The 27,142-nt window shown below is 45.1% G+C and overlaps 2 protein-coding genes and 3 non-coding genes across 10 annotated transcripts in view; 2 read left to right on the forward strand and 3 right to left on the reverse strand.

Moving 5' to 3' along the window:
• LOC135244163 (1-phosphatidylinositol 4,5-bisphosphate phosphodiesterase delta-3-A-like) overlaps positions 1-1,665 on the forward strand; it is a 54,361-nt gene extending 52,696 nt beyond the window's left edge. For all 4 annotated transcript variants that reach the window (XM_064316407.1, XM_064316404.1, XM_064316406.1 and 1 more), the window contains exon 15: positions 49-1,665. In XM_064316407.1, the coding sequence (XP_064172477.1) occupies positions 49-173 (125 nt within the window). In that variant the 3' untranslated portion in view covers positions 174-1,665. The remainder of the gene's footprint in view (positions 1-48) is intronic.
• A 2,219-nt stretch (positions 1,666-3,884) lies between these two features.
• LOC135243188 (ataxin-7-like protein 3) lies at positions 3,885-21,810 on the forward strand. Of its 3 annotated transcripts, none has more exons than XM_064314812.1 (14): positions 3,885-4,329; positions 5,095-5,177; positions 5,891-6,033; positions 7,689-7,821; positions 8,801-8,972; positions 11,788-11,885; positions 12,082-12,104; positions 12,693-12,738; positions 15,195-15,232; positions 15,390-15,458; positions 16,248-16,291; positions 17,151-17,225; positions 18,946-19,079; positions 19,974-21,810. In XM_064314812.1, the coding sequence occupies exons 3-14, from the start codon at positions 5,983-5,985 to the stop codon at positions 20,180-20,182; spliced, it is 1,092 nt and encodes a 363-aa protein (XP_064170882.1). In that variant the 5' UTR covers positions 3,885-4,329; positions 5,095-5,177; positions 5,891-5,982; the 3' UTR covers positions 20,183-21,810. The 3 variants fall into 3 exon arrangements, with proteins under 3 accessions (XP_064170882.1, XP_064170883.1, XP_064170884.1); XM_064314813.1 differs by having other exon boundaries at positions 3,886-4,329; positions 17,154-17,225; XM_064314814.1 differs by lacking the exon at positions 17,151-17,225 and having other exon boundaries at positions 3,886-4,329.
• Positions 21,811-25,320: 3,510 nt separating this feature from the next.
• Positions 25,321-25,392, reverse strand: trnac-gca (transfer RNA cysteine (anticodon GCA)). The gene has a single exon. It is a non-coding gene; the product is annotated as a tRNA-Cys (tRNA).
• A 418-nt stretch (positions 25,393-25,810) lies between these two features.
• trnac-gca (transfer RNA cysteine (anticodon GCA)) lies at positions 25,811-25,882 on the reverse strand. Its single transcript has one exon. It is a non-coding gene; the product is annotated as a tRNA-Cys (tRNA).
• Positions 25,883-26,203: 321 nt separating this feature from the next.
• trnac-gca (transfer RNA cysteine (anticodon GCA)) lies at positions 26,204-26,275 on the reverse strand. The gene has a single exon. It is a non-coding gene; the product is annotated as a tRNA-Cys (tRNA).
• Between the last annotated feature and the right edge of the window lie 867 nt (positions 26,276-27,142).

Genomic DNA, 27,142 nt, shown 5'->3' on the forward strand with positions numbered 1-27,142 from the left:
CAAAAACTTCCACTGCTTACTCATCTCCCCCCCCCCCGCCCCCCGCAGGGTACCGACACGTGCACCTGCTGAAGGCCGACGGCTCCAGCCTTTCTCCCGCCACCCTCTTCATCCACATCACGGTGTCCCGCAGGGGCATCCCCATCAAGAGCGTGTCCCGGCGTATGGTGTGACCCCTCCCCCCCCTTCCCCCGTCACTCACGCCTTGGCTCCGCCCACGCTAAAGGAGAGAGCCCTCCCGCTGGGGGGCGGAGTCAGAGGGGTTGAGTTGCGGCCTGCCTTTCTCCACTATCTCCTCTCGACACCTGCAGAAGTCCGGACGAAACAGCTTCCCCCGGCTGAAGACAGGAACTGCCCACCATGCCGGTCGCCATAGAGACTGGAGCTGATTGGCGCCTCTGGGGTATCTTGGGTTAGAGTAGCTCACCTGCCAGGCGGGCAGGAAGTGGGCTCGGAGAAGGCCCTCGGTCACGTGATTAAGGTGCTGGGATTTTCAGCTGCGTTCTAAACGCCAACGCCTTGGTGTTCGAGTCCTTATTCATAGAGATAGGACTGTCTACGCCCAATTAAAGTTTTATCGTGTTTTAAATGTCTTTTTAACTGAGGCTTGACATTTAGAAAAGTAGCAGAAACAGGGGAAAACCCAGAGATATATTACGAGGAATATTGTGCCCAGCGGATCTGTACTTAAATGATGTAGATGTATCATTTATGGGAGATAATTACTTACTGGAGGGAACATCTGTGTTGTTCCACATAGACTTAATTAGAGTACTAATTAAATATTGAAGGATAAGGCTGGATAAATTCATTGCACCTTCTAAAGAAAAACGGAGAATATTAGAGTACTGCGGCTCATCTGTGTATATAGACTGTGACAGCAATGTTGCCCAGGTAATGTCCTCTTAAAGCTACTGTAATGTTACACTAACACACACTTTTGTCATACATACAGGACCTGAGCTGTGACTGTGACACATTTTAACCATTTTAACTATTTTAGGATAATGTTTAGGTGTGATTTTCCCATACGAAAAGCCTTAGGTGTGGGATTGAACCTATCTGTACAGAAATACTACATCTCCATGCCTGCTTTGTACAGAGGTATCATGTGACTTCACTAAGTCTGTGACTGAAGATTTGATTGACTGGCCCTATCAGGAGTTAATGAATTGGTCATAAACTTGGGGGATTTATGTGGTCTGAGGCCTAACCCAGTTCTTTAATTTTTTTTAAAGTATTCATATGGTTTGTTTACATTGCCAATTTGGTATATCATTTTATATTGTCTGAGTTGAAGCGTCTTTGCTCTTTGTCGATTTATTATCATTATTAATGAACAGGTCAGTGGTTGTGATGTCATGACCCCTAACAACTGTGCCTCCTCTTTTCTTAGTATGAAGTATGTCTTAGATATACCTTGCACTATTGTATTGATGTCACTATTGATGAATGTTAATTGATCAGAAATACTGAACATTGTTCATCATAAGACCAGTCACAATGCTATAATTCATACTGACCAAGTCAGTTGCGAACAACTGGCTTTAAGTGGATATGACTGGAAAAATAGTCTTCATTTCAGTCAGAATTCCCTCCGTTTTGCTTTTTTCAGAAATGTGAACGTCAACTTCCTTTGTCTATAGTTTTGTTCAAACTGCCTGCATGCAGACTTTTCAGAAAAACAAATGTGAAGGATTCAACCGACGGCCAAAACAGATTTTCACGGCGTGGTTTTTCTTGCAAATGAATGTCTGTGGAAGTTGCCCTGCTAGTGAATGATACGCGTTTCGCAGGTAAAACGTAAATGCATGTGGTCGTGCTCAGCTTTGATTGGTCCGTGTAGCGTCCGACACGCTTTAGGGGGAAGCCCTACTTTCCACTCTGGCCAGGTCGAAGAGCAGCTGGCTGTGGAGTAAAGGGTGAGTTGTGCTGGATCCAGGTTTTCTCCATCAGGCTGTGCAGTGGGGCCTGTTTCCTCACTGGATCCTGATGTGAGTGGTTCACTGGGACGGGAAGCACTTTTAAACCTCACCTGTAGATGATTGAACGCAGGACTAAGCACCAGTCTGTCTGTCACTTGGGTCACTCGAATGTGCCTGGTGATTGTGAGCACATGCTAGGGGTAGACATGTCATTAGGTCATCGACATGGCCGTGTCATATATTTGCCAGAAATAGCATGTTAACTTTTTTTTAATGAAAAAACTAAAAAAACATTTTAATCCCAAGCCTCTTTGCCTCTGTGAATACTTTCTGTTTGGGAGAGAGCGAGAGAGATATTGTGTGTGTGCGTGTGTGCGTGTGTGTGTGTGTGCGTGCGTGTTTGTCTGTAGGGTCAAAAGAACACCCTGGGAATCATTAGCTAGCCTTCCACAGCACCGCTGATGCTGGACGAGCCAGTGGGTGCCAGTTCTTCCAGTCCACTGGGTACTTCCAGGCTTTGGCTGTGATTCAGTCACACCTTCTCAATGCCTTGGGCCCATGCTTTTGAGCCTTTTAAACCCCTTTGCCCTCATCTGCCCAGTCAAGGTAAAAACGGTGTTGCTAAGGGCCGGGTTATCAGAGGTGCTATGTTACCAACATAACCAAAGTGTTTGACTTCATTCCGGTGTTTATGAAACCACTCTTGAGTTTGTTTAGCAGTCTGTAGCATTATGCAATATCATCTTGGAATATGGGGACATCATGAAGGAATAGTGTTTACACCATCAGGTGTACCTGGTATTGTAAAATGGCTTCATGTTCCTTTGTAGTTATGAGGCCAGCAGAGCACTCATCCAACGCAATGGCTCCCATGAAATGCCTGGCCATACCATCACAGATCCACAAACGTGCTTAATAGTTGGTAGCAGAAATTGTAGGCCGGTGTCTTCCATTGGCTTTGTCCAAATTGAAATTAATCCGTAGAGTAAGTGTACCTAAACTTTTCCAATGTTAATCATAAGAAGTTTTTTTGGGGGGTTTTTTGGTTGTGAACTTTGATGCATTACTGCCACCTACTGGATCAGAGTGGTGGGACAATGCGAGAGGAGGGAGCTTTAGTGCGGAACGTTATTTGAGATGAAAAGTGGGCATTTTAACCATAAACAGTTAATGTAAGACTTGTATAAAGCCTTTTTAAATCATGGTAAACTGTTGTAATTATTTTCATATCCCAGAAGTAGCAGGATGCTAATAGACTGAAACTTTTTAAACTTTGAGAACATTTGAGAACGTGTAGCTACAGTCATTAGTTGTATGGCAAACCACCGATTTGCGCTGTTAAATCGGGCCAAAAGCAGTAATATTATCATACATTACCACAGTACATTGCCATCCATTGCTCTGGTAGATTGTATGTAGTCAAGTAGTCATGAGCTTTTCAGAACGTGCTGCGCTGCTTTTTTTTTTTTTTTAAACATAATTTACCACCAGATGACACACAGCTGGTAATGCATGTATAATGTAACCACAGTTATGATAAAGAGGTAAAACCAGCAGCGCGCGATTTGCGTAAAATAGCATGTTACATTACATTACAGGCACTTAACAGACGCTTTTATCCAGTTCCAATTCCAGTTCCTTACACACTATGCTACACAGCTGGCCCCAATGTTCGAGTCTCATGCTTATGAACAGTTTGCCGTTCCCTGTTTGATGCAGTGTGGCGCCATACATAACGACGTCTCACAGACAATTCCTGCTTCGGAACAACAAGAGACCCTACATTGCGCTTCTGAAACCGGACTTCAGTATCACAGTCACTGCCTCCTTTCTATATCCAGCACTGGCGACTTTAAAATGAGAGGTTGATTACAGGACAACTGTGAAGAAAACTCCGCCTTTTCTCGCATATCATTGGTGTAGATATATTGAACCTGCTATGCAATTTGTTCATTCACGTGCCAATCAAATTGTCGCGACGAAGTAGGCTGTCCCGTGGCTTTGGAATCTCTGTTTATGTTATTTTCCTAAATTCTTTCCTACTCATAAATATTTGGATATCCCGAAACAACAAATGGTGATGTTTCGTATGTGATAAGTATATTCTGAGTGTTATTATCATAAACTGGTTAGATCATCTATTTATCGGGTTGAGATATCGGAAGATTGACGATTGATTAGTGCAGTCTGGTGAAGTAAAAATGGCAGCATATTCTTAAAACATTTCTTATTAGTGCCTTTTGAAAACGTACAAATATTTTCGAAACGGTTGTGGAGCGGTGCGTTTTTACCTGTAGTATAGAATGTTTGAAACGTGGGGGAAAGGCAGTCGATGAGATGGACAGATTCAGGCGGACCTGCGGGTATGCTCTGTGAACGCCTGCCCCGGCCCTGTCAGGACTGGGTAAGTGTGTACACAGCACAGGTAACAAAAAGCCTTGTTGTTACAATTGTGTCGGATTGCCTGCCGGACGCTTTGAACTCCCATAACCGCGTATCGTCTGTCTCCCGAGACGGAGCAATACCTGTTCTCTCGAGAAATCATACATATATTTCAATACTGTGCGTGGATAGCAAATGGCACAAATACTTCCCGTACGGGTTTACGTAGTGGCGATGGGTACTGTTGTGGCAGGTTGCATGTAAATCGTCGTTCCACTTTTAGTCATAGGAATCAATCACGCTTGTAGCCGTTAGCGAATTAACTTAGGTGGAATGACAAATAATGAAGAGCTACTGATTATAACTCGCAAATTGTTGCTATGTGGGGGAACGTGCCGAAGATTCATTCAGAAAGAGACTCGTATATTTGCCTTGAAAGCAGGCACAATTGTAGCAGTGGTATAACATCGTTATAGCTTTAGAGGTGCAATAATGTATTCAATCCCAAATGCGCAGTATTGTCCCAGTATGCTTGGAATGGTGATGGGCTTTTCGAATAGCTCCCCCCCCCTCTCTCTCTATTCCAAGTAACATTAAATTAATGACATCTACCTGGTTTGTCAGTTGTGCATGCTTTGTACAGCTGACACGGTAGCATTATACACACGGTGTGACATGTTTCTTTATTTTCACCATAGAAATAGACCTGTCATCTCCACAATTAACCAAACTGAATTGTTACAGTTGAAAGAAAGCAATTCAAAACCTGCATGATTTGCCTCCACAGAAAAGAAAAGGAGAAAGAAGCTCCACTTGATACTGACTAATCTGAAAACCGTGTCTTGGTGCCTGGTTCGGTGCCATATATATGTAAGTATTGACTTTACCTCAGTTCACCCCTATTTTATTTCACACACATCCTTGGATAAGGTCTATGCGCAGGAAATCACTACTAAACTTTGGCACTAGTTTGCAATTTCTCACATAAATCTTTCATTACACTAATACACCATGGTTTTGTGATGCCAGAATAATTTGACTTCAGCAGTTTCAATGCCTTGCACACCAATGACTTCTTAATACACATAGTGCCTGATTTACTAAGACATTTAGCACGTACGAAACCTTATAGCACATGCAAAACCAATAACATGATCAATGATTTGTTATTGTATTTGTACTTCACCGGTCATTGGTTGGTTCATTTTGCATTTGTCAAAAAATACTAAAATGTTTTGCACATACTAAGGGTCTTAGTAAATCAGGCCCTTAATTTGATTTTCTGAAACCTTTTTATTCTTATTTTTGTTTTCCACAAAAATATACAGGATGTGCAACTGAAATTCAGTAGAAGGTAGATATTCATGTTTACAGAATAAAATGTGCTTTTAATTGTTGTTGTGGTCATAGAGATCATTCAGTAAGAAGATAGGCACCTTACTTAACTTCAACTTCCAAGTAATCGCACGCATTATTTTAGTATTAGTTTAAGCAGTTGCTACACTTGCCAAACTATAAAGAATAAATAATTATTGCTGATTGAACCCCAGCAACTGTCTTCTCTTATTTTTTTGTTTCTACAGAGATCCTTCTGTTTCCATTGTGTCTCCACAAAGCTTCACTTTGCACTGGCTGAAATATGTAGACAGCTGTGCTTCCCCTTTAATTTTTGCAAATGAAAATGGAGGATATGTCTCTGTCTGGCCTGGACAACACCAAGCTGGAGGTGAGTGTGCAGATTCTAATAAACAGCATTGCCGTTTAGTGCTTGCTTTTAGTAGCGTCATTTGTCGAGCTCATTGCCTTACAGCACTATGAACCGGACCAGGCTGCTACAGATCCTTATGGTATGTGAGCCTGAGCTAGCTGGCTACTCGTAGCTTTACAGTGCTATGAGCCTGAACAGGATGCTACAGATCCTTATGGTATGTGAGCCTGAGCTAGCTGGCTACTCGTAGCTTTACAGTGCTATGAGCCTGAACAGGCTGCTACAGATCCTTATGGTATGTGAGCCTGAGCTAGCTGGCTACTCGTAGCTTTACAGTACTGTGAGCCTGAACAGGCTGCTACAGATCCTTATGGTATGTGAGCCTGAGCTAGCTGGCTACTCGTAGCTTTGCAGCGCTATGAGCCTGAACAGGATGCTCATTGCCCCACAGTACTATGAGCCTGAACAAATGTATCTTCCCCTAATTTGTCTTTTATAAACCACAAATTATGTGATTATGTGATTTATTTTGAAAACATAAATTATATATAACAAATTTACAATTATGCTTAATCAAACTTCATGAATGCATACCGCGGCAGTGCACGCACACGCACACACACATGCGCATACGCATACACACACACACACACACACACACACAGACCACATGCACCAGGGCATACAGAAAGGCAAGCAGTCTGCACTGTGTCGGTTCAGCAAAGCCTCTCCCATGAAACAAGAGTGTGGCAGTAGAGCTGATTGCTGTCCGTGTTGCTTAGCAACTCGCTCGCCCGCTCCATGCAGACGTAGGAAAGAGACTCCGTTTAACTCTCTGACCCCACGGCACTATCCGCAGCATTACAGTTCCCGTTTACAACTACAAATGACTGAAACCCAGGAATAACTGTCACTTGTCCGACAGCTCACGCCTGTCACCTTGGCCATTGCTAAGGGGTTTCCATAGTTGCAGTTGGGGTGAGAGAGTGTGGGCTGTCATGTGCGGTTGCCATAGAAAATTTGAAAAAGGTTATTGCACGATTTGAAAAAGACACGGGCGCATGCTTTTAACAGGCTGTCCTCAGGCTGAATTTAATTTACACAAAGAAATGCCATCATGTCCACATCCTAAATGCGAAAGCAGTCACTCGTTTTAGTTTTGTATAAATTGAGCCTTGGCCATTTTGTTAAATAAATGTGACACCTTTTTCTCTCCTGATTGGCTTGGCCCGATATTGGGAGGGAGGAGCCAGGAATGAGTGTGTTGCAGGACAAACGCATGTACACACACACTTACACACACACTCACACATACACACACACACACACACACACACACACACACACACATACTCACACTCACACTCACGCACACCACACACACACACACACACACACACACACACCACACCACACACACACACACACACACACACACTCACACACACTCACACACACACATACTCCACTCACACACACACACACAGGAACTCTGCCGTATGCTGCGTAATCCCATAATCCTGTTGGTCGGCGGTTAGTTGGCGGTGGCTCGGGTCATGTGACAGGGTTAAGTTTTCTGATCAGTGTAAACTAATACGCGTGACAGAATGACGTGCTGTTATCACATCCGGTGTCACATGGCGCCGTTCTCCGCGGTCTCCCCCCCCCCCCAGGCCTTAGCTCACGACATATACTCTGACCTGGTGGAGGACGCTTGCCTGGGCCTGTGCTTCGAGGTGCACCGCGCCGTCAAGCAGGGCTACTTCTTCCTGGACGACACGGACCAGGAGAGCATGAAGGACTTCGGTGAGCGGCGCCGGCTTCCTGCCACGCTCGGTGTGGCTGGCCAATCACGGGACCCGATAGAGTGTTGCGGCGATGACGTCGCTTTGTGGGCCGACCCGGAAGCTTCTTCCGCCGTGGGTTCCCTCGGCAGATTCTTTTTTCTCCTAGTAGGGATTTCGTTTTCCACAGAAAATAAGGTTTGTGGTTGATGTAAGCCTGAGAGTGTTTTGTTCTATGAGATAAAGTACACCCATTAATATCTCAACCGTGAATTTCGAAGCCGTTTTAAAGCCATTATGTGCTTTCAAAAAGTTGCTAACATGTTGCTATATTGAAACTACAATGGTTGTTGCATGCAGGTGGGCTATTATGGAAAATTGAATGCTGATTGCCAGAATGTGACAGTTGTTGTAGTTTCAGTATAGTAACTTAAGAACTTACTTTTTGAAAGCACATAATGGTTTCAAAATTCACGGTTGAGATATAATGGGTGTAATTTATCTTGTACAACAAAATGTGGAACTCTCTTAGGCTTACGTTCACCACAGACCTTATTTTCTACAGAAAATGAATTCCCTATGGGGAGAAAGGTACTGGATATCTGCCGAGGGAACCCAACATGCAAACGCACTTCCACGTTTTAGGACTACAAACTATAACACTATTGCTCCGTCTCTCTCTCTGTCTCGCACTCACTCTCACTCTCACTTGCACGTGCACTCTCACTTTGTCTCACTTGCACTCACGCTCTTACTCACTCACTCTCTCTCAAACTCACTCTCATACTCAGAATCTCTCCTCTCTCTCTGTCCCTCTCTCCCTCCCCCACTCTTCTCCTATCTTTCTTTTCTGTTTTTTTTACAAAGGTTAATGCATAACATGGAAACGTTTGTGATAATGCGTGGTGTAATCTGCTTTCAGTTGGGTTTTTTTTGCTTAGCTTGAGGTGAAGTTTGTTGCTCGAGCGTTACTAAACCGCGGTCCACGTCTGTGGGGGCAGAAATCGTGGACGAGCCGGGGGTGGACATATTCGGGCAGGTGTACAACCAGTGGAAGAACAAGGAGTGCGTCTGCCCCAACTGCAGCCGGAGCATCGCGGCCTCGCGCTTCGCCCCCCACCTGGAGAAGTGCCTGGGCATGGGCCGCAACAGCAGCCGCATCGCCAACCGCAGGTCAGCCCCCCGCCGGTCCGCTCCGATTCGCTCCGCTCCAGGTTTTACCAGCGACCCCTCGCTTCAGAATCACGATTACCAGCAGCCAAAGCATAAAAAAATGCTGCTGAAGTCCTCTTAAGTTTTCAGTAATGGCCCCGGTCTAGAGTGAATTGCGGTAGAAAGTGTGCCGTAGCTGTGGAAACGAACCGCGTCCGCTTCTCCCGGTTCGCCTCTCGGTGACGTTTAAAATCGGCCAGTCGGCGTTTAAAATTAAACCCAGAAAGTACGGCTGCTGGTGTTCACTGTCTGTCAAAATTTTTCCGTTTACATTATTGTCGAAGAGGTTATTGTCCATACATGTCCGACAATAACCTCTTTGAGCCCCTTCAGTCCGGCTTCCAACCCCATCACAGCACAGAAACAGCCCTCACCAAAGTGGTAAATGACCTCCTCCTATCCTCTGACATATAGCATACTCATCCTCCTGGATCTCTCTGCCGCTTTTGACACAGTCAACCACAACATCCTCCTCACCCGTCTGTCTCACCTAGGCATTACTGGCCCATCTCTCAACTGGTTTCACTCATACCTCACAAATAGGTCAGAATTCTATCCATGGTCACACCTCAGATCTTGCTACTGTCACACAGGGTGTCCCACAAGGTTCTGTTCTTGGCCCCCTCCTCTTCGCCATCTATATGCTTCCCCTTGGCCCCATCCTCCACAGCTTTGGTCTCAATTTCCACTTCTATGCAGATGACACCCAAATCTATATCAGCGCTACATCCACAAATCAGCCACCCACTGCCATCATTGAAACCTGTCTGACACATGTCAAATCCTGGATGCAACACAATTTTCTTAAACTCAACTGTGAGAAAACTGAAATCATTCTCATCGGACCAAAACCCCAGCTCACAAAACTTACACAGCTTCTCCCTCAGAAAGGTGGTGGTGGAGACGGTACCCCTGTCTCCACCTCCCCCCTGGTCCACTACCTCGGTGTCATACTCGATCCATCCCTCTCCTTTGAAAAGCACATAAACAACACTGTCAAGGTTTCATTTTCCCATTTACGTAATATCTCCAGACTCAGACCCTCTCTCACCCATCCCGATGCAGAAAAACTCATTCACGCCTTCATTTCCAGCAGACTGGACTACTGCAGTGCACTCCTCACTGGTCTTCCCTCCCGCCTCCTACACAAACTGCAATTGGTTCAGAACTCGGCCGCAAGAATACTGTCCCGCACATCCTCCCGGTCTCATATCACCCCTATCTTGAAAGATTTACACTGGCTCCCAATCACATCACGCATCACATTCAAACTCCTCCTCCTAGTTTACAAATCCCTAAATGGCCTCGCACCCACTTACCTCTCTGATCTCCTGCTCCCCTACCAGCCACCCAGACAGTTACGTTCATCCACTGCCGGCCTCCTCACCACCATCCCCTCTCAGCGCCGTTCTTTTGGCGACCGCGCCTTCTCAGTTGCCGCCCCCAAACTCTGGAATGCCCTCCCCCCTGACATCCGTACCTCTGACTCACTCACCTCCTTCAAATCTCGTCTTAAAACCCACCTCTTTTCCCTAGCTTTCCCTTGATGTTTGTCTTCCCCTTTTTTTTTTCCTCTCTGATTTGTGTTTCATTGTATGTATGTATGTATGTATGTATGTATTAATGTACCACTTATTGTAAAGCGTCTTTGAGTTCATGAAAAGCGCTATATAAAATAAATGTAGTATTATTATTATTATTATTATTATTATTATTATTATTATTATTAATAATAATAATTATAACATATTTCACATGTGGAGCGCTGCCAAACATTCTGCAGTGATCTTACTGGAAGATGGGTCTTTTCCTGGCAGTCCCCTGGATCAGCATCCAGATGCTTATGAGACTGAATGAGTGAAATGACGTATACTTCTTAAGATTGAGCTCTCCACAGAAAGAGCCACGTCAGCAGTACTTTACCTCTGTGTGTAGTGCTTGAATCGCACACATTACAGTGGAATTGCCTCTTTTCAAAATGAAGTACGGTGGCAGTTTACAAGAGATGACAACTTCAGTCAATGATTTTTTAAAAATCGATAAATTCATTTTTTTTTTGTAGATGAGTTGCAGCAGATTATCTAATAATAATTGATTGGTGGAGTGCTGCACTTTAGTATTTTACAGCGAGGGGGAAAGTAGACTCCACCAATCGTACCTCTCACCTCAGTGATCCATGGTGGCCATTTTGTGTCAGAACACTCTCCACATATTAGAGTAGAGGGGGAGGGGACAATTGAGCCAATTGAACTGGGGGTGATAAGGCAGCAGGTTCTGTTTGGGGAATTTTGCCAGGACACCCGGGAACTCCCCTGTTCTTTACGGTAATTGCTGTGGGTTTAATGACCACGGTGAAACAAGACCTCGATTTGAAGTCTCGTCTGAAAGATGGCTTTGGCTGTGCCCCGCCCTGTCTTGGCCACCCTTATCCCATGCTCTGTGATTGCTTGTAGAAAAATATTGCCTTACTTGGCTGTGAAGGCCTTCCTCTAGGACACCTCTCTGTAGAGAGAGCACAGATTGGTCATGTTTCATTGGCTGTGTTGCTGTGTTTACGGAGGTGGATCCTTTTCAGTAACCTGAGCGTCGTTGCTCGTCCATCTCTCTGTCTTGCTCCCTTTCTCTCTCTCCCCCTCCCTCCCTCTCTCTTTCTCTCTCTCTGTGCTCGCTCTCAATCTATCTCTCTCTTCTATCTCCCTCTGTCTCTCTCCACCTCTGTCTCTCTCTCTCTCTGTGCCCTATCTCAATTTCTCTCTTTCTTCTTCTCCCACCCCAGAATAGCCAGCAGCAACAACATGAGCAAATCGGAAAGCGACCAGGAGGACAACGATGACATCAACGACAACGACTGGTCATACGGGGCGGAAAAGAAAGGTGAGGCTTCTACTCAGTCCAGCTGTGCTGCCAGCCGCTGGCTCCCATTGGTCCAGAGCCCACGGTTACACACCTGCAGGCCCTCAGTTCTGACCAATGAAAGGAAGCTTGAATACCGTTGGTCAACTCCTGCTTTTTTTTCTCGCCATTGACTCCTAATCCTGTCTCAAACCATTCTCTCCTTTTTCTGTTGCAGCTAAGAAGAGGAAGTCAGACAAGGTATTTTTACATTCGAAACTTCTTGTGTCATTGGTAAGTTTACTTACTGCAGTAAACCAGTCCACATGCTTTGTAGATGGCATGTTTTTTAGACCTGGGTTTAAGTGCTCTTGCTGTAATGTTGTTGTTTATTCTATGTATCTCTCCATGGAGCTACACTAAGCCATAGAATTCTGTTGCACGATGGGCGCATTACAAATAAAGTTATGATGATTATTATAAATATTATTACTCAGGGACATATCACGCATTTTAACTAAGGGAATGTGTTGCAGTGGTGGTGCGCCATTTTAAAGTACTCAGGATGGAACAGCATTGCACTTTTTACCTCGAGACCCATATTGGATAATGAAAGCCATCAACAACTACTGAAACCATCGCAGGCACAGAGAGAGAGACAGAGAGAGAGAGAAGAGAGAGAGAGACTGAGAGAACGCACACTGGGAGAGAAAGAGAGAGGGAGGGAGGGAGGTGTGTGTGCTTGTGTAGATCATGTCTTCGGACTCTGCATTATACATGAACGCGGGGTCTCCCAGGTATTGAAACCAAGGAGGTAACAGCAGATTCACTGTCTTTTTTAAACTCCAGAATCCGAATTCGCCCAGAAGATCGAAATCTTTGAAGCATAAAAACGGTGAGTAGAGAGTTCGCGAGATGGCGATAATGTGGTCGAGTTCAAAAGCCCTCTGAGCTACTAAGCGTAGACAGACTGCATTTGCCTGGCATTAAGGCCTAATGTATTCATTTCAGAATATCACTTGTGCAGGAGTGTTGAGTCCGTTCGACGTGCTTTTATTGAAGAGAAGGATGAGCTTTAAAACTAGGGAAAGTATTTCAGTCTTTTAGAAGTAACTGCTGGAAGGAGTGGAGACTGTAGTAGTGTAATTTACTGTAGTGCATTGTGGGATAGAAGTGCCCACGCACATTTATTTCCTGTGAGCGAGCGTGCACATGCTGGGCACTGGCTGCGCCGTCGTTGCAGCTGTGCTGGCTCCCACGGTTGAGAGAGAGCTTGTTTCCTCAGTGACAGTGGCCCACCGCACTTCGGCTTAGGGTCAAAGGTCAGGCAGGAAGGGAGCCTGGGAAGTCGCCCTGGATTCTGGGAGCCAGAAACGGAAGCGAACGCCCCGAATCGGAATTTTCCTCCATACGTGAGGAAGCTGAGTGGAAGCCTGCGGGATCTCTAGAAAGTAGTTTCAAGATGGCAGGTCTTTTCAGGTGTCCTCCTACCGTCTTAACAGAATATTTTATGTGGGAAAAAAACATGAGCTGTTTCAGATTTTTCTCAGCATGTACAGTAGCTGTCGGTTGGTTCCATAAGGACTAGTTCATTATGGGAGGATGGAAGAGGAGTTGTGGACCGAGGTGACCAAGTTTTAGGGAATGGGTTTGGGCCGTGACTGGAGCCACAGCAGAGCACACTGCAGGCTCTCCAGGACCGTCCGCTCAGACCGAGATTCTTCGTTCCGAACTTTGAGCAAAGAACCAAAGATGGCGTCGTCTTTTTTGTCTGTTTTGCCATCGTATTTTTGTTTCATTTTTAGCCAACTCCCAAAACCAGGAACCCCCAACCCTTCTATCCACCCCCCCCAAATCATAAATACCCTGAATTGAATAACCATGTATGCCTGACTGGAATTTTGTGGTTTTACGATAACAGTAAAAAAAAGAAAGCCAATTGGCAGGTTGCTGTGTAGCCTCACATGTCCTTCTCACAATCTCTCAGCGCTTTGTGCTTACACAGGTTGACTGTTAATGTGAGAGAGTGCTGTGATGCAAGATTATGCTTTGATAAAAATCAATAGAAATTATCTCTGATATATCGTGATCTTGCCTGAGGCTCCTGTTGGAGGTGGAAATGCATGTAGATTGTGACATTGGCCTATCACGTTAACACCAGCCTGCTAGAGCCAGTAAAATAGCAGGATTAATTAATCTCCGGATCCTTTTCAGATTTGAGGATAACAGGGAACAAATGAGCACTAGATGAGCTTAGATGTTGCTCAGAAAAAAAAATGAACAGTCACTCCTGTCTTTTTGGGAAGGTCTGAATGGATGTTTTTCAATGTCAGACCTTCACTGCGATGTTGAAAATGAGCCATTTAAAGTTTGCTTACTGAAGATCGAATAAGAATAAGATCCATAAATGGGTAGACATAGTTTACATATCTACACATATATGCTATTATATCGAAGTCTATTCTGTAGTAAAAATTGAAGGGTAGAATGTGTTATGCGTGCCCAATATGAAAAGGTCTTGGCAATGGATTCAGTTCTTGTTTGGATCTAGGTATTCTCTTAATGCATTAACAAAGGTGAACAGTGTGTGCGTCCATGAAGATCATCCTAGGATTATACAAATACTTCAGTCATTTAGGACAATGTGTTTGCAATTAGTCACCACATCACGAATGTTTAAGAGATGCATGTTCCACACAAGCTCTAGTCGTGGGCTGGAGGAGGCTGTGAGGGGATTTGGGTGATGTGCTTAAAGCTTTAAAAGGACACTCAAGTGGATTATAGAGGCGGTTTTGTGCTGTGAATACAGACAAACGGAGCTCTTTTCCACGAAATATCATTCTCTAGCACCCATTATGTAAAATTCAATACTAATAATCTGCCCACTGATAACGCTACTGAACATACTTTAAAATAAATTACATTTCCTGCATGCCCGGTTTTCTTGTTTCCTCTGGATGTTACCTGAGGGCTGTGCTTCTCTCATAAGTACTGAGGCCAGTGTGCGTTATGCTGACCGTGTGTTTGGTTGTAAAGGGGAAAGCAAATAACCTGGAGTCAAGGGTGAATTTACAGTGAGGTCAAATAGGTCAACAACAGCATTTCTCTGATGGAGTCAGCTGTTGAAACCACGCATCTTTCTAGGTGCAAACACAGGAAAATGAACGACCGAAAATGACATCTGCTCGTTGCTCGTTTAAAATAACCCAAAGGTAGAACCACTATCTGTTTGGGATTACCTAGCTGATGAAGTCTTGTGTCGAGGCAAGCTGTCATGCTGCGTCTGTGCTTCTGAGCATGCTCAGTAAGTGACTGCGCTCAACTGTCACGCATTCTCTTCTTCTCACACAGGAGAGCACAGCAGTAGCGTCAACTCGGAGACTTACAAGGTAACCCCCGGTTCCCGCGCAGTTTACGCGTCTGTGCCAGTGCACCGTGGGTAAACAAAGTGTTTCAGTTCTGAATGTGTTCTGCTCCTTCGGCTATTTTAAGCTGGGGTTTCTGTGCAAACGCTGTGTGAACTGACCGCTCTGTCCTCCCTGGCAGTACAACTACAACTGCGGCATCAGCTACGAAACCTTGGGCCCGGATGAGCTGAGGTCGCTGTTGACGACGGTGAGGGCTAACCCGGTATCGTTCATCAGTAAATCTCTCCCATCACACGTAGGCTTCATCTTTGCTTCGTCCTCAATTTGTCAGTAGCGTTGCAAAAGGCTGAGCCATTGGCTGTCTTCGTGGTAGTTCAACGCTGTTGAACCCTGTTGACCCTTCCGTTGACTGTTGGCCGTTCCGAGAGTACACTTTCCAGGTCTTGGAAGGCAGCAGCGTTTGCTGGTTTTTCAACCCAGTCTTTTCACCGTCTTGCCTGAGCCAGTTTATTGTCCCTGTGCCTTTAGTGCATCACTTGTGGTTTACAGAGAGCTGGAAAACTTCATTGTTCAGGACTAATGTTGGGCACTCCTGACTAGAAGCTCTTATCTATCTCTCTGAAGTGCTGGTAACCATCTGTTCCCTGCAGTCTTCAAACACTTCAGGACTCGTCTGGTTGGCTTGCTTCTACGCCTGGCTGCAGTATTTTAGATGTGGATATGGCTGTGTTTTAGGCACATGCTGGCCTTTCTTTCACTGTAACCACGGACTCAGAAGAAGTGGTTACAGTGAAACTTACACAACTTTTACATCCATTTAAACAGCTGGATGCTCAAGGGTACAACGGCAGTGCCTGACTCGGGAATCGAACCTGTGACCTTTAGGTTACAAGACCAGCTCCTTGCCCATTATACTACACTGGCACCCTTTACTCTCACTCCTTTCATGCATGTGTTTCTGCGATAGCGGAGCTGCTCTGGAAAGAGACTTTCCGCATGGTTCGTGTAACGGGTTTCTGGTGTTCTGTTTCTCCAGCAATGCGGGGTTGTGTCGGAGCACACGAAGAAGATGTGCACACGGTAAGGACCCCAGCCGCCAAGAATCACCTGCCGCCGTCGCCAAGCTAACGAGGAGGCGCGAGCTTAGCGCGCGCCGCGAAATCCCGGCACGCGTTTCCCACGGATTTTTGACGACACGCGTCCACCGGAGTCTCACGTTCAGCGAAATTGTTCTCCGATTCAGGAAAGCAGATGCATAGGGGAACGAACCATTAAACCCCATAGAGCCTGGAGGTTGCCAGTTCAGGTCTGTGCTGTGCCTCTCACCGACGGCACGCTTGAGAGCGGTCAGTAAGTCCTGTGTCCATCCTCCAGCTGACGCCGGTACCCGGGTTGTGGTGATTCAGGGTTTTGGTGATTCAGACTGCCCACATGGTAGTACTTCTCTGCCACATTTTCACCAGTGTGCAGATGCCTTAGAGTGTTTCAAACTGTGGACTGTGCATAAATTGGTGGAAGGTTTTTGGTTTATTTTGGAGACACGGTAACTTTACCTGCTACAGATGTGAAAGTGGTATTGTCTGGTTCAGACAATCAGTTGGGTACACAAGTGGCAATGTTTTATTTATTTATATTTCTTTCAAACAAGCAAAATTCACCTGAAAAAAATGCTTATATCAATTGTTTCACTCAATGCTATACTTTCCCTGATTGGCTGTTTGTTAACATTCACAATTTTTGGTGCAAAACTATTTCAGGAGGATGGGGCGGTCTATGTTCTGATTGGGTGACCCGCCCCTCTCCCCCCCCCCCCCCGCCCCATGCTCTTTTCTGCCCAGGTTGGGGAGGGTAGGGGGTGTTATGGGAGTTGTAGTCTCGGTTGTGTTTTAGGGGGCAGCTGTTCACAAGTGGGGGCGGTTAATGCCACGTTGTGTCCCAGCAGGTCACTGCGGTGTCCCCAGCACACGGACGAACAGAGGAGGACCGTCCGGGTGTTCCTCATGGGGCCGTCTGCGTGAGTGCCCCGCCCACATCCACCCCCCCTCACCTGCTGGTGACATTACAGCTGGTGACATCACGGCCATCTCTGTAGGCAGGGATGGGCAGCAGACACAGCGTGGATGTGGCAAGCGTGGGGTTTTCCGTGGGGTACAATCTTTACATGTACAACAATGGATGAAATTTGGGGGGGAAAGTCATTTCTGTTCTGAAGAGGATAAGGTTCTGCACTATCAAACCCTGCTCATCCCTGTGTTGGTGTCCATCGAACAGTCTCCAAACTGCACAGTTCACTTCCTTTCTTTAAGATCTTTTCTTTTTTTCGTTTAAAACAAAAAACAAAAACATTTTGTCATGGACGTTTCTTCTCCCCCTTTACACTGTTTATACCATGTGTCGAATGGAAGGGGGGCGTTTGAGTGTTCCTGGGCCAACAGCTTGAGGGTACTGTGGTACATGTCAATGGAAGGAAAGGACTGGACACAGTTCTTACTGATATTATCCCATATGGATGCTTTGTGACCCTCCAGGTGTGCTGCATGTGGATACATTTAAACCTCTGAACTTTTGTGTTGCTGGTTTTTGTTACTCTTATCTACCTCCATGGTATTTAGAAGGACTCCATGCCTCAAAAAGGGTCTCATGAGACTTCTGATCTGTTGTCTATGATCTGTGCATTAGCTGAGTGTGTAGTCTCACTGTACGCAATGACACGGACCATAGCCTGAATGCTTCGAAATGTGTACCAACTCCATTTCTCATCCTCACACAGCCTGTTTGTGTGCGTTTTTGTAATGTATGTTCACATTACTTTGTGTGCTAATACATAAAGTCTGTTTGTCTGGGTGGAACATGTCATGGTTCCAAATATTGATCCTTGTGGTACACCTACATAACATCTGGATACTTCAATCTAATGGTATAATACCATTCTTTCTTGCCTTGCAGTTTTGAAACTTCAGTCTAATGGTAATGCCGTTGATTTTTCCAGCAACTTTGAATAATACGTTTCACTTTTTCATTTCCTAAAAATCCTTCTGAGTTTGGAATTTGCTGAAATTAACATTAATGATAAACCCTTGGGAATGAGTCTGGTTTTTGGGAGAGATTTTGCCAGTCTTGCTTTAGGGAGAGATTCTGCTGGTCTTGCTTTAGGGAAATATTCTGTTGGTCTTGGTTTAAGGAAAGGTTCTGCTGGTCTTGGTTTAGGGAAAGGTTCTGTTGATCCTGGTTTAGGGAAAGGTTCTGCTGATCTTGGTTTAGGGAAAGGTTCTGCTGGTCTTGCTTTAGGGAAATATTCTGTTGGTCTTGGTTTAAGGAAAGGTTCTGCTGGTCTTGGTTTAGGGAAAGGTTCTGCTGGTCTTGGTTTAGGGAAAGGTTCTGCTGGTCTTGGTTTAGGGAAAGGTTCTGCTGATCCTGGTTTAGGTAAAGGTTCTGCTGGTCTTGGTTTAAGGAAAGGTTCTGCTGACCCTGGTTTAGGTAAAGGTTCTGTTGGTCTTAGTTTAGGGAAAGATTCTGCTGGTCTTGGTTTAGGGAAAGTTTCTGCCGGTCTTGATTTAGGGAAAGGTTCTGCTGGTCCTGGTTTAGGGAAAGGTTCTGCTGGTCTTGGTTTAGGAAGAGATTCTGCCGGTCTTGATTTAGGGAAAGGTTCTGCTGGTCTTGGTTTAGGGACAGGTTCTGCAGGAGGTGTAGTTCTTTCTGCTGTTCTGGTTGTGAACCTGAGTTTCTGTTTCCAGGGCAACGCTGCCTGACCCTGACACAGTGGCAGAGAGCGATGGCTTTGACGCCTCAGATGGGCAGACTCTGATTGGCCGGCTGCAGTGGGATGGGTCGGACATCTCTCCCTCTGACTCCGCCTCCTCCAAAGCAAGTGAGTCACTACAGGTTTCCCTCAGAGGAAGTGATGTAGCACATGCACACATTTGAAAAACCCATTATCGTTGCACTGAAGATCACACAATGAATGGGGGTCCCTAATGCTTGAGATATCTGGATTTCTATTCTGTAGTGCCAAAGGAAAAAGAGGTACTTTAGTAAATGATTGACAGATTGGCTATTTCTATGAAAGAGTGGCCCAGTAGACCTGCTTGCTATTCATATTTAGAAGAATCCTAGAAGAAGCACTTGCACCTTAGTAAGGTATGTAATTATGCATATTTACCTTTGTATTGATGGATTCAGCTTGAAATATTTTACAAAATGCCTTCTGGTTAAATACTTTACACAGTCCTCCAGCTATTATTCAAATAGCTGGAGGACTGTAGCATCACTTTTGTACTGTTAGCCTTGTTTTATGTAGATCTGTTAGCCTTTACAACTCATCCCAGGTCTGCTTTTCCAGAGGACCCTGGTAAGAAGTTAACAGTGCATACAAAAATAATTATAAAAGGAATTTATACACCACAATAAACAGAACGGGTGAAATTACTCAAACAAGAAGCTTCAGAAACAAGTACATTCACTCGCAATGTGGCAGGTTTTCATCTTGTTAAAATCTGCCTGTCTGAGCCTGCCTAACTCTTTCCTGTCTCCCAGTTATTCCAAAACCATAGAGTACATGCCCTTTCCCCCTTAACTTCTTACGCCTCCAAATACTGCTAATTAAATCAGAGATTGTGAATATTGGCTGTATTGCTGGGGATTTAAAACAAAAAAAGCAAAACCTCAGATTACTTAGTGTCTGCTAAAGCCTTGTGTTGGTTCCAGAACTTTCCAGTTGGTGTCCAGTTGAACTTATTGTCCTGCCTCTCTCTCTTTCTCTCAGGCACTAATAACTCAGACTCCAAGAAGCCCAAGAAGAAAAAGAAGCCATCGCTGGGCCTGGGCGGTGGCGGGGGAGGCGGGGGCGGGGCCAGCAGTGGAGGAGGCGGGGCCAGCGGCAGCTCGCAGGGAAGCCTGAGCTTGTCCAATCGCAAGAAAAAGCCCAAGCTGCCGGCTCCTCCCACCCCCAGCATTTACGACGACCTGAATTAGCGGGCGCGCATTCCTCCTGCTCGTCAGTCCCGCCCCTTCCCCACGCGTAGCCCGGCAACACTGCCCCGCCCCCACCATGACTGAGGGACATGGCCGGGTGGGGTGTTTTTTCCGGTTCCTTCCTTGTTTAGCGATGGACTGGCGTTCTGGGAATGCGTTTCCTCGCGTGTCACGGTCTCCCAGCTTGCGTCTGGCGGATGTAGCCACGCCTCCCGCGCACCACGCTGCCTGATTCTGCCCCGTAGGCCAGAGAAGCAGGGGCGGGGGCGGGGGCGGGGGCGGGGGCAGGGACGGCGAGGCGGTACTGGGGTCTGGACAGAGAGAGCGTGCGGATCGGTCTGTTCTACACAGCCAGTGTGTTATAATGCCAGTGCGTCAGTCGGCGTTCATCCATACTTTTAAGAGCAGGATCTGTCAGTGCTTCGCGTATGTATACACATGGTGTATGTCGACTTGTCTCCTATCTTGTGATGTTGCCCCCTGCACGGGTGGACAAAGAGTCACTGAATATTCATTGGAAATGCACCGGGGTCAAGTCTGTATGTTTGATCCTGAAAATTCAGAGAGTTGGCACTTCTCTTTCTGGTCACATGACTTTAGTTACAGGACCAATCGGCTGTTCGTGCTCCTTTCGGCGAAGCCAGAGATTTCGTCGCGCGTCGTCGCGTGTCCATATGTGTGCGTGCGTGCGTGCGTGCGTGAGCGAGTTCGTACGAAATCTATATCTTCGCAGCTTGCGTATTTGTGTGCGGTGAGAACGTGTCGACGGACCGCACGCGCGTGGGTGAAGTCGCGCGCGCCGTGCGTGCTGTCGCGCGACGCTCTGTCGTGCGAGCGCCGTCGAGCGCGTGTCTGCGGCCCGCGCTAATCTTTCGGCGCGCCGCTGGGGCGCGAGCGATGGCACGGAATCGCGTAGCTGCGTGGGTCGCCGCCGCGAGATTAACGTTACGAACCGTCTGCAGCCAGGCGTCCCGGCAACAGGATTACGGCGAGACGCGCGTCAGGGTTCCTCTGCGTACGCTGGAACGGGCGCGTACGCGTGCGCGTGTGCGCGTGCTGGGATTTTAACGCTGGGTGCCTTCGCAGCGTAACTTGAGATACTTTAACAGGCAAGAATCGCAGCCTGGTCACGCGGTCGATGTGGGGATACTCCGCGAACGCATTCGGAAAAAAAGGTAGCCAAAAATGCGGTATGTCAAGGGATGCTTTTGATTGACAGGATGATGGAGGAGGCCTGAGTGGAGTGTGTGTGTGTGTGTGTGTGTGTGTGTGTGCGCTTGTAAGTGAAAGCGTGTGTTTGTGTGTGTGTGTTTGTATGCAAGAGAGTATGCGTCCTTGTGTATGCATGCGTGTCTGCGTATGCGTGAATACAGCTCGCGATAATGTATGGAGAGTTCCCTTCACCTCACAGCAGTTTCAGTCAGTGCATTGGTGCTGGTGTAATGATAGGAAAAAGACCCTCAAAAAGAGAAGAGATATATTTTTCCATGCTCATGCATCTGTGCGCATGCTTGTATTGTATATGATTATCATGATGTACAGAAAAGTGTCCAGAAATGTTTTTTGTTGTCTCTGCATATAAAGTACTGTGGCGTCTTTTTCGACTGAATAAATCCAAGTGGCAGTTAGATGTCTGGGTGTCGCTGTCATTTGTTCTGCTTCTAAGAGAGTTACTTGCCCCTTACAGGCTACACGCAGTACTGCAGGAGACCCAGTGACTACAGGAGACCAGTAGCCCCCTATAGACAGTATGCGCAGAGTAATTACAGAATAAAATTAGAAAATAAATTAATTACTTCCTGTGATTAAAAATAGTTGTGGCCTCTTGCAGCTGAGCAAGATTATTTTCACTGCCTGTATCCGCAACAATGTAAAGAGAAAATACGGAAAACGAAAGGCTGTTGGCAAGAATTAAAAATAAAAATGATATTTTGGGACTAAACTTTCACATCATTATTTGATTAACCCAGTCTTCTGCCAAGGTCAGAAACCTGATTGGGTGTAAAATAGCTTTCCGCTGTTCGCAGTACAGCAGGCTGATTTTACTGTACACATCTGAATGCCGTTTCGATTATTCCATTGTCAGAGGTTTTCTTATCCCTCTAGTTAATGGAATGATTAATAAGAGTGAGCCAATGTCATTAGGCTTTATCTCGGTCTAATTAATCACATTTTATTCTTGGCTAGTTGACTGACTTTGTTATGGATTAACCTCAGCAGTGCTGGTGATGTGCTGTAGATTGGAGCTGTATTACAGGCTACGGAAATTCAGCTCTCGAAAACGTGCGAATAAGGTTACGCCTCAGATGCCCTGGCCACCAATCAGCTATGGAGAAAACAGAGCCGTAATGGCTCCTGACGGCTTTTCCTTTGTACCAGAAAGCCAGTCGCCCAAACTGTGCGTTCATGGCGCATCCTTCGTTCTTCCGCCCCAGAATCCTTTCAGGATTTGGGAGGGATGTCCCCCTCATTGTGAAAAAAAGTCTGCTTATCATCTCGGATTTACCAGACGCAGAAGAAGATGAACAGCTGCTCGACAGCCGGCGGCCAGGGCGATGAAGATCCGCTGCTGTTAAAAAAAGAACAGCGGGAATCAGGACCCCTTAAAAAGGTGGCCTCCGACTGCCTGCGCAGAGCTTAGGAGCGGGCGACACAAAGTCATCGACCTCAGAAAGTTTCTTGTAATTCAGTAATGGAGGGGAGAGAGAAATTCTCTACAGAGAAAAAGAAGAAAAAAAAACTAAAAAGAAACAATCTGTTCAGGTCAATTACTAGGCGTATCCTAGTATATCAGGAATATGAATGTTTTGTGTCACGTCTGCTACTCTCGATACAGGTATCAGTTGGAATCGCATTGTGTGGTGTGTAAGGAATAAAGCCTAAGGCAGGTGAACCTGCGCTGTCACCTGCTGCTATGTAAAACATAAGAATTTCAGGCAGGATTTGTCCAATGGCCCATATGTACTATTTTGCCCAAATGGAAAGGAAGTTCTGAGCATTCCTGAAACTGGTGCATCGTTTACTGCCAGTAAGTTTATGAGGAGATCATTTGAAAGCCCTTTACATGGATCATACTGCACATCTGTGGATCTGACAAATTCAACACTGACGCTATGTTGTGAAATATAAATGTCAAAATGAGCCACGTCTTCTATTTTCATGAAGCATTTAACAACTTGTTTTAACAACAAACAATTTTATAAGTTAGTTTATTCTATCCCGTAACAGCTGATAGGTTGTTATGGAATAAATTGTACTGCCTGCTTATCAGTGTAGCTCATCGTTTCCTGTAATAGCACGTAATAAATTAAGACACAAACATCAATAACGTAGCCATTTCAGGCCTTCTTTTCAGAGGGCCTGAGTGAAGTACTGCAGTTGTTTGGCTGCTATTCCTAACATACAATTTACAATCAATCCTGCCAATTATTGAATCAGTTCACTCAATTAACACTGCATGAATGCAGCTATTACCATGTAAATCATCAGCCTATCAGTATTTATAGTCTGACTGTTATTTGCTGGTAAATTCTTCTGCCATGAGCAGGTGTCAAATTGTAAATGGTATGCTTTCACAGACAATTTACAGGAGGACAAGGACAGCAGTAACTGAGGTTCTTGTAAATAAAAGATGTTGATCAAAGAGTTCTGAACTTCAGACAGACTGATGTGACTTGTGTTGTCGTTAGGGCCACCATTTCATCTCCCCTCCTCTCTCGCATTGTACTTCAGCCCTCCACCAGCTAGAGGGTGCTATAGTCTCTTTGTCAAGCCCCTTCTCAAACAATTATCCATTTGTAAGTAGTTGCCACTGGTTAAGGACAGATGATGACTGCAACTGACGCTCGCATGTTAAATTCAGTTCGATTCACTTCTTACTACCGTGGACTTACTACTTACTACTAATGGAATTCAGTTACACCCTTATGTGCAGTTTTTCTGTTTGCCATTTCCCATGGCAAGCACGTGTATACATCAGATTATCCTGCCTGTATCCTCACCATATGAAGAGTTCAAAGAAAAGATGGGCTTTGGCGTCTAAAATTCACCAGGATTCAGTCGTGTGAGATGTTCCAAGAGGACTAAGCACCGCTAGTGAATATGTTCTATTTTGTTGGTTCTGATGTTTCAATTTTAAGCTTCGAACAAGCTCTTGGTGAAGAAGAAAGTGTGTTGTGCTCCTTGTGCATAAAAATAGATTCAGTGGTAATTGTTATAATATATCTGCACTGTGACAGGTAGGGGTTTCCAATCTTATTTGAAAAGAGATGGTGTGGGTGTAGGTTTTTTATTTTAGCCCAGTGCTAAAACACTTGAGTCAACTAATTAACAAATCGTGCTGTTCAATGAAAACCTTCATCAGTAGAATCAGGTGCCTTCATGCTGGGCCAAAACAAAAAACCGGCACCCACACCGGCCCGTTTCGAATAAGATTGGGAACCCCTGTCTACAGGCATAATGTTAAAATATGAATGTTAAAAAAGCCATTCCCTAGGTGTGGGCTGGGAGCTCATTGTCTTATGCATATTAAAATGCAGTCCCTGCCCCTGTTCTTCTAGTCCTGAGAAATGACTCAGTGCACTTACGGTGGCTTGTTGAAAATTACTCTCAGGGTAAGTGACAGTGAAGGTCAGTCTCGATTATGAGCTGTAATTGCTTTGGTTCGCCGATTGTTTTATGGACAGCGTCTCATTATGGCAAGAACAATTGGATTTGGAATGGCTATCCGCTGAGTAACTGTGTGATCTGTGTCTTTATCTTATTAACCACACACTGCGTGTTCCGAGCACACTACCTACTCTGAAAAGGCTTCGGAAGACCTTGCTGAAAAAAAATCAGCAATAATTTGACGGTAAGGTTATTTTTTTCGAAATCCCTTTATTGACACAATTTGTCGTGTCCTGTTGAGTGGTGTGGGGTAGCTGATAGCTGCAGGATTGTGAGTTCCATGTGATGCTTCTGAAGGGGAAACAATGAACTAGTGGACTGTATTATTCACGCAGGATCAGGAGCACCCAGTCCTGATCTGGAGAGCTATGGTTCCAATTCTGGTGCTCCTATTGGACCAGGGGTGTCCGGTCATCCAGTCTCCCATACTGTCACTGGATTTCTCCAGCCCTTAAAAGCTTTGTTGCTAAAGGGGGCACTCGGATTTGAACCGGGGACCTCTTGATCTGCAGTCAAATGCTCTACCGCTGAGCTATACCCCCTTCCTGTTTGGTCTGCGGAATATGTTAATATGATGCTCATACTTTGTCCTGGGGCCCAACTGTGCCTGCTGATGTGTTCAACAAGGAGGATGTCTGCGGCTAACTATGCTCCTGTAACAGTTACTGTTGAATAAGCTGAAGGGCCTATTTTGTTTTCAACGGAAGCTTGTTTAAGATGGACGTGGCAGTGACAGTACTCTTTGCTGCAGATAACCCACAAATAAAATTAAAACTTTAACTTGTGAAGCAGAACACATAAATGTAACTTCTGGACATTTTCATTCAGTCTGTGGTCCATTGGAGCAGTGACAGCTACTACCACAACGTCAGATAACACCAGTGACTGAGGTATATCAGGACAGCAGCTCATTTTGTCCAATGTTTAATTAAAAGATGTGTTATATAACAATGCATTTATAGGGGGCACCTGGATTTGAACCAGAGACCTCTTGATCTGCAGTCAAATGCTCTACCACTGAGCTATACCCCCTTCCTGTACAAATAATAGAGATATAGGTAATTGGAAATCAATACCGGAAATCAACTTCACAATAACTTTGAAAACAAGATTCAATTGATTGTGATGTTGATGGAAATGTCCACGGTAGTAAGAAGTGAATCGAACTGAATTTAACATGCGAGCGTCAGTTGCAGTCATCATCTGTCCTCAATCAGTGGCAACTACTTACAAATGGATAATTGTTTGAGAAGGGGCTTGACAAAGAGGCTATTGCGCCCTCTAGCCGGCAGAGGGCTGAAGTACAATGCGAGAGAGGACGGGAGATGAAATGGTGGACCTAACAATATTTATAGGGGGCACCTGGATTTGAACCAAGGACCTCTTGATCTGCAGTCAAATGCTCTACCACTGAGCTATACCCCCTTCCTGTACCAATGATAGAGATACAGGTAATTGGAAATCAATACTGGAAATCAACTTCACAATAACTTCAAAAGCGAGATTCAATTGATTGTGATGTTGATGGAAATGTAAATCCCTTTTGAATGATACTTAGCAATGTTCTTGAAGAAAAATTAACAAGCATTCCATTTTTAAAAAATCTGTTAACATAGTGTATTAATTGTCAGCTGAAGCTAACTGTCGAATTAAACAAAAACATTTGTGGAAAATGAACATTTCAAAACCAGTGAAAATGTAAATAAACCAAACCTTCAATTTTTTAAAAAGCTTGAGGAAACAGATAGAAGAGTACCTGTCTTCAGCAGCCTTATCTAACGATTTGATTGGTAGTAGCTAATTAAGACTAGTTAATATATGCACTGAAATTGATATATTCAATGACGGTTCCATTGTTAAGAATGCATTGCTTCAGGTCATCATACAGGGCTTGACTGAACCAAAAAATGCAGAATTCGTTATCCTACTACAGTTGAAAAAGAATTCAATGCGACTGAAATCGAAGCAAACAGAGCAGCACCCGAGGTCTGAACGTGCCCGATTGTTTGCGTTGGGGATTATCCTTATGAAGAGAAGCACAGTTGACACCGTTTCTTTTTTGTTTGTTTTGTTTAGTCTCTTGGATCCACATGTAACTCATCTGGAAGGTTTGTTTGTTCCTTGCATTGCATCTTTCGCTCTTTGAACTGCTGTTGCTCACCGAGGAGGAGTGTGGCACAGTGGTAGGACTCGCTTGTCAAGGCAGGTCTGAACCCGGCATGGACATCTGCCGTTGTAGCCTGAGCAGTACTTAACTGCATGCTTCGTATATATCCAGCTTAATGATACAAT

The sequence above is a fragment of the Anguilla rostrata genome, chromosome 17, assembly GCF_018555375.3.
Source record: "Anguilla rostrata isolate EN2019 chromosome 17, ASM1855537v3, whole genome shotgun sequence".
Lineage (NCBI taxonomy): Eukaryota > Metazoa > Chordata > Actinopteri > Anguilliformes > Anguillidae > Anguilla > Anguilla rostrata.

Excerpts from the sequence above, each read along its gene's own strand:
- LOC135243188 (XM_064314812.1), top strand. The coding sequence starts at position 5,983 with ATGAAAATGGAGGATATGTCTCTGTCTGGCCTGGACAACACCAAGCTG. Across the intron at positions 17,226-18,945 it reads TTCCTCATGGGGCCGTCTGC|GGCAACGCTGCCTGACCCTG; the intron begins GTGAGTGCCCCG and ends TTCTGTTTCCAG. Across the intron at positions 19,080-19,973 it reads CTCCGCCTCCTCCAAAGCAA|GCACTAATAACTCAGACTCC; the intron begins GTGAGTCACTAC and ends TCTTTCTCTCAG.